The sequence below is a fragment of the Melanotaenia boesemani genome, chromosome 6 (assembly GCF_017639745.1).
Source record: "Melanotaenia boesemani isolate fMelBoe1 chromosome 6, fMelBoe1.pri, whole genome shotgun sequence".
Lineage (NCBI taxonomy): Eukaryota > Metazoa > Chordata > Actinopteri > Atheriniformes > Melanotaeniidae > Melanotaenia > Melanotaenia boesemani.
In genome coordinates, this window is record NC_055687.1 from 34,852,343 (window position 1) to 34,858,342 (window position 6,000).

Here is a 6,000-nt window from a genome sequence, read left to right on the forward strand (position 1 = left end):
CATGGTATAACATCAAAGCTGCATCACAGCGAGGGTCAAGTCCAGCAAATGAGGATCTTCAACCAAAGGATGGAAACTGGAAAGATTTTCCTCAAAGCGGCATACCGGTTTGCTTCAATTCTGGACATATTTATCACCACATCATAGAATCAGTGCAAGAAAATAGTGATGTGGAAGATGAAGGATTACACTGTCAAACAACAAAACCATTGAGAAGAGGAAGACAGTTGTTTGAGAGTCAAAATGTGACCATGATGCAGGATTTATATCAAGGTAACCAGTATCATGTTAAAGCAAAAGTTCTTGGAAGCATGCGAAAGATCACATACAATGTTGTGATAGTTCTCTCCACGAACACTGGGTTTGTGCAAAATGCTTCCTGTGAGTGTAAGGCTTCCTCACTTGGGCGCTGTAGTCATGTGGCTGCAGTTCTCTTTGCAATAGATGACTGTAAGAACTCCAGAAGTGATGAATCCTGTACAAGCAAACCATGCACCTGGAATGTTGGCAGGAAGGTGGGCAAAAACCCAAAGTCCATCACAGATGCTCAGTATCCAAACAGAAAGCGGAAGATGTCTGCTGTAATAAACTTTGACCCTAGGCCTACTTCTTTGCGGAGGACATCGCTAACACATGTGGAGATGAACAATTTTGTGAGAGATCTACAAACTGCAAGTTCTCCTCAGGGTAGTATGTGGGAGACCATCATCCCCATGCATTATGACAACTACACCCTCTCCATTGATGAAACAGGCTTGTTACAACAAAAGGTGGGCATAATTTGCCAAAATCTGATGCCCAGTGTGAGTGGTATCACAGAACTATGTTCTGTACAGGGGGATGAGACTTGGTTTGCTGAGCGCAGACTTAGGGTAACTGCATCTATAGCCAAATCAGTAGTAACAGCTTCAAGTGACTGTGTTAGAGCAAACCTGGTGAAAAGAAAGCTATGGGAACCACCTGTGAAAGCTGTTAGTCTGGAGTATGGCCATGCAAATGAGGCTAAGGCAAGGCAAAGCTTTGTGGAGAAATTCCCGAACATGACAGTTAGAGAGACTGGACTGTGGGTAAACTCTGAGTATCCCTACCTTGCTGCCTCACCAGATGGCCTGTTGCATGACAGAGACTTGGACAGTCACGGGGTGTTGGAAATAAAATGCCCCATATCACTGAAAGAAGCACATCCAAAAGACTTCTACACAGCACTGAGCAAGAAACAGCTGGCAGGTTTCTGTTTGAAGGTAGATGGGAATGAGGTAACCATGAGTAAAAAACATGAGTACTATTACCAGGTGCAGATGCAAATGGGCGTTTTACAGAGAGAGTGGTCCTACTTTGTTATTTGGAGCCCAAAAGGAATGATAGTTAAAAAAATATTGTTTGACAAAGATTTCTTTGACGCTATGGTTCCTGTTCTGAGAAACTTCCACTGTAATTACCTGTGCCCAGAGTATGTAGAAATGAGACTTCCTAGACACCTTCCGATTCTGAGTTTGAACTATTGATGCTGAAAGATCACAGTGAACATTATCAGTCACAATAAAAAAAACAAATGCATCTGAAATGTTTTTATTTGAACTTCATTTCTATTACAATTAATTACTTCATGACAGAGTAGTTAATTCAACAGCTCATGTATGAATTAATTCAAGAACTTCACTGCTACCTCACGTTCAACATCTTTCCTGTTATGTTACAAGTGGTTCTTGAAAGTTGACTAAGCAGGCAGCAACAAAAACCATTTGTGAAAATACAGGCTGCAGTGACAGGGGTACAACTTTACTGAGCAATCTAAATTTTTTTATTCTCTCGATGCATCTTTCAACATGGATTCTTACTCTTGCTATCTTTTTAGTGTAAATTTCTTCCTCTGGCGTGAGCCGTTTTCTCCCACTCAAAAATGGTGGGATGTTAAGGTGAACCCCCCTTTCTGCTAAAATTTCCCTTATTGTGAAACCCCGATCAGCTAGAACAAGATCCCCAGCTTCAAGATTATCAAGAAATCCACTTTGCTTTACAATTTCAACATCAGAGATCGACCCTTCGTATGCATCAGATACAAACATAACAGCGCCAGTGGGGGACACACCTACTAAAACTTTATATGTCCCATGACTTTTGTACGATGAGTACAGATTACCCTGTTGCTCAAAATTAGAGGCTTGTTCAACAAAAAATTCAGTACAATCAATAATGGTTCTAATCCCTTTGAGTCTCTTAAAACACGAAGGGAGATTTCTGGCAACAATTTCTCGAGATGCAAACATTTGTTTTCTCAATGTGGAAAACTCAAGATACATAAACTGAATCCAAGTGGTGACTATTTTTGAGACTAAACTAACAGAAACTCCAAATCTAAATGCCAAATCCTGATGAAGTAAGCCAGTTCTCAGTCTTATTAGGGTAAGAAATAGTTCATTAATGGGATCCAGTTTTCTTTTGACACCTGGCCTTTTACTTGGAGATATTTCTGACCTTAATGTGCTTTTGTGATATGTTAACTTATCTGTAGAGGGTCCAAGGACATTCCAGAGAGCCATGAACTGAAGCCATGTCAGACCAGTGTAGAATTTTGCCTGCTTGTCATCATTTCTGACATCATCAACAGAAAAAGGGGTTTTTCTGCTGTGCATTTACATCTTGCTCTCTGCACTTTGAGAGTTCATCTTTTTGAATCTTGTTTTCCAGTTTTAACTTAATCAGTTCATCACATGTAGCATCGGTCTGACAGGATTGGTCCATCTTATCAAAGCTATCCGTGATGATTTGAGCTGAAAGATCTGAAAAATATAAATTGAAACAATAAATTTCCATCCTGATAGTGTGAAAAGACACAGATTAAAAATATATTTTTATTCTTAATTTTGAAAAAATATATCACACAACCTGAAACTGAAGAAAGGTCCAGAAGGGCTGTTGCAGCTGTGGTATCATCATTTATGTGAAGATCAGTCGATTCATGTTCTGTCTCGTGGCTACTCGGTGTGCTTGACGATGGAGTGTTGTTGTGGGTCAATCTTTTCCTCTTTCTCTTTGCTTCAGAAACAGCCTCATTTCTTTGGGTAGGAGCTTTCCTTTTGCGGGCTATTTTCTCCACCTAGAAACAGAAAATGAGTTTTATAAGATAATACCTCATTTGGTTTAAAAACACAATCACAAAACAAAACATGACAATAGAACATTGGCTGAGCAAGCTTGGCCTGTTTTATTGACACCCAGCTGACAGGCAGGTCAAAGAAAAATAAATAGTGGCCCATTAGTCTTAATACTTTGGTGGCTTTGAGAGGTAAGGTCTAAAAAGCCTGTGTTACAAAATGTGGAGTGTTCAGCTACTGGATTCCATGACAACTGCCCACAGTAAAGCAAAGTTTATCATCTGTTGTTCATTCTTGTCTCATGAGACTAGTTTGAGCTTCTCATACTCGTATCATTCTGTGATCATTTGTTGCTGAATTACTTCTCCTAAGGTTACCATAGGAGCAAGAGGTAAGCAAAAAAGGGGAAAAGACATTGAGACAAAGGAGGTTGAGTTGAGATAACTACTTGAGCAATACTTGAGAAGTGGGATTAACAGGTGGGATCTCACTAATGTCTCAAATTCATCTGAATCCGAGACATTATAATTAATAATAGTTATAATAGTTCGTCCAGTAATGAAAGACAAGAAGTTGCCTTAAGTTCAGTAAAGAGTGGAGCTGTGCGTAGAGGCAATTGTCTGGACAACCAGCTACGGAAAAAGGATATCATGAACTGTATGAATGACCATTCTGCCGCGGAAAAGGCAAAGAACCTACCTGTCCAGATGTTGTTGTTGCTGGTATTGGGTCTGGATCATCAATTGTTGGCCCTTTTCCACCGAGGAAATGCAGAGAGCAAATGTATGTATCCTTTGTCACATTTTTCTCGTTTACAAGCTCGTACCCAACGTTGGCATTTCTCTGGTTCTCTTCCGGGCTTTGGAAATGGAATGAAAAAAACTCCCTTCATATGTTCACGGTCACTATATCGCGAGTCACTTCGGCAGACACCGAAGCAGCAGTGTTTAGTTGTTACCATAATGGTTTTGTTAAAGAATATTCGGATATTCGGAATGCAACTTTGCTCGTACAAACACAGTATACACGCTCTACAGGTTGTTTGTCCGAATCCAATATGGCGCAGTACGCTGTTCTAAAAATAGCATTTTGACGTCATTCGTGATCAGTCCTGTTTGAGTTAGTGCATTTGGTGCTGTCCATGGTGCTGGACCTGCATGCAGTGCAGCAATATGTTTGTCGCTGTTGCACTCTGAACATTTAATGTCCGCTTTACAGTTCTTTGCTTGATGAGTAGATGAATCACAGCACCGGAAGCATATGTTGTGTTCTCTGAGATATGCTTTGCGCTCATCTAATGTCCTTTCCCTAAAGGCTCTACACTTCTTTAGTGGGTGTGGTTTCTTATGTATGGGGCAATGTCTGTTTGTGAATTCGCTTGTAACGACTGGGCTTGTTTTGTAAGGTTTATTGACCTCTGTTTTGTGGACAGCAACTGGAGCTCTCAACCTTGCAAATCTTCCGTAGTGGCTGTCGTGTGTGGCTGGAGTGGATGTGGGAGCAGGTATGAGTGACTTGAAACTGGGGTCGTTTCTCATTCTTGCTTCATCTTGTATAAAGCGACAGAAGAATAAAAATGGAGGGAAGCTTACATTGTGTCATTGTTTATACTTTGTCCCTTCTGACATCCATTTATCTTGAAGATTGATTGGCAGCTTGTCAACAACTGGGGCGACGCCACGTGAGGTGTCTAAATACATTAAACCAGGTAAGGAGCCGTCACATTTAGCTGCGTCTATTTCCAACAGTAGGTCGCCCAGCTCTCTGAGTTTGTGTGGCTCTTTGTTGGAAACTCGAGGGAAGCGTTCAAGTCTGTCTAAGAGAGATTTTTCTATAACCTCTGGGGTGCCATAGCATTCCTCTAGTCGTGCCCAGACTCTGTGTAAACCCTCTGCTGGGTTGTTAAGATGGACAGAGCGGATGCGTTTGGCGTGTTTAGAAGACTCATCCCCAAGCCACCGTGTGAGCAGATCTAATTCTTCACTAGACCTTAGGCTTAACCCCTCTATAGTGTTATTAAAGGAAGCTTTCCACACCCAATAGTCCTCAGCCTTGTCCGTAAACCTTGTCAGACCATCGGTAACAAGATCTCTTTTGGCTAAATATCTAGCAAGATTGGCAAAGTCATTGTCCCCATTGTTATATTGATCTGGCTGGTGTGGCAGACTGAGTGGAGCAGGAGGGCTTATTGGCTGGGTTGGAGTGGTACTCACGTACTTGTAGTCGCGTGACCCTGAAGTGGTGATAACAGGTGGGTGTGTAACAAACTCCCTTTTAATGTTCTGGTGATATGGATGTGGTACATGTTCAGATGGGGCTCTTGGACCTGGGACTGGACTTGTGGCAAGTGGAAGTTGCTTTACTTGTGCGTATCCCTTGGCGTCGTGTAGGCCTTCATGCTGTTGGGCTGGTGAGTAACTGAGGTAGGTATGTAGTCCATAGTTGTCCGAATGTGCTGAGGCTGGGAGTTGACTGAGCGTGTGAGGGGTCAGTTTGACTTGTGTGTGGTCTTGACCTTGCTTTGAGTCCTCATGTTGTTGTTCTGGTGTGCGTGGAGAAAGCATTTCACCACTCATGGCCTCCTCTTCCGCTGCAGCTTCAAACACGGCGGCCTCAGCAACAGCCGCCTCTGCTTCCTTCTCTTCTCTGAGGGCCTCTAATGTAGCATCTAGCTCTGCTTGTTTTGTTTTAATGTCAATTTCTTTGCGTGCAAACTCGGCTCTGGCACGTGCAGCTTCGGCCTTTGCATGTGCTTCCACTGCTGCCTTTGCGATCAGTGAGCTGCTGGATCGGGTTGACGAACGGGAACAGACTGATCGGACCTCCAGGCTGTCCTCTTCGGCTGGCTGCATTGTCGTAGTTGAGTCTGAAGGCTGGAAACTGTACTCTGGTCCGTTTAGAGTAG

General features: G+C 42.5%; 1 protein-coding gene across 1 annotated transcript; it reads right to left on the minus strand.

The window, feature by feature from the left end:
• Positions 1-2,578: 2,578 nt before the first annotated feature.
• Positions 2,579-5,535, minus strand: LOC121642113. Its single transcript, XM_041988606.1, has 4 exons — positions 5,459-5,535; positions 3,795-3,954; positions 2,887-3,097; positions 2,579-2,780 (listed from the first exon to the last, which is right to left on the minus strand). Exons 1-4 carry the CDS (start codon positions 5,533-5,535, stop codon positions 2,602-2,604), a joined length of 627 nt encoding a protein of 208 aa, XP_041844540.1. The 3' UTR covers positions 2,579-2,601.
• Positions 5,536-6,000: the final 465 nt, after the last annotated feature.

What these genes read in the sequence shown, in the direction of transcription:
- LOC121642113 (XM_041988606.1), bottom strand. Translation starts at nt 5,535, where the DNA reads ATGGACTACATACCTACCTCAGTTACTCACCAGCCCAACAGCATGAAG. An exon ending in CAACAACAACATCTGGACAG is followed by an intron (nt 3,098 to 3,794) that starts GTAGGTTCTTTG and finishes TTCTGTTTCTAG; the next exon opens with GTGGAGAAAATAGCCCGCAA. An exon ending in GGACCTTTCTTCAGTTTCAG is followed by an intron (nt 2,781 to 2,886) that starts GTTGTGTGATAT and finishes TATATTTTTCAG; the next exon opens with ATCTTTCAGCTCAAATCATC.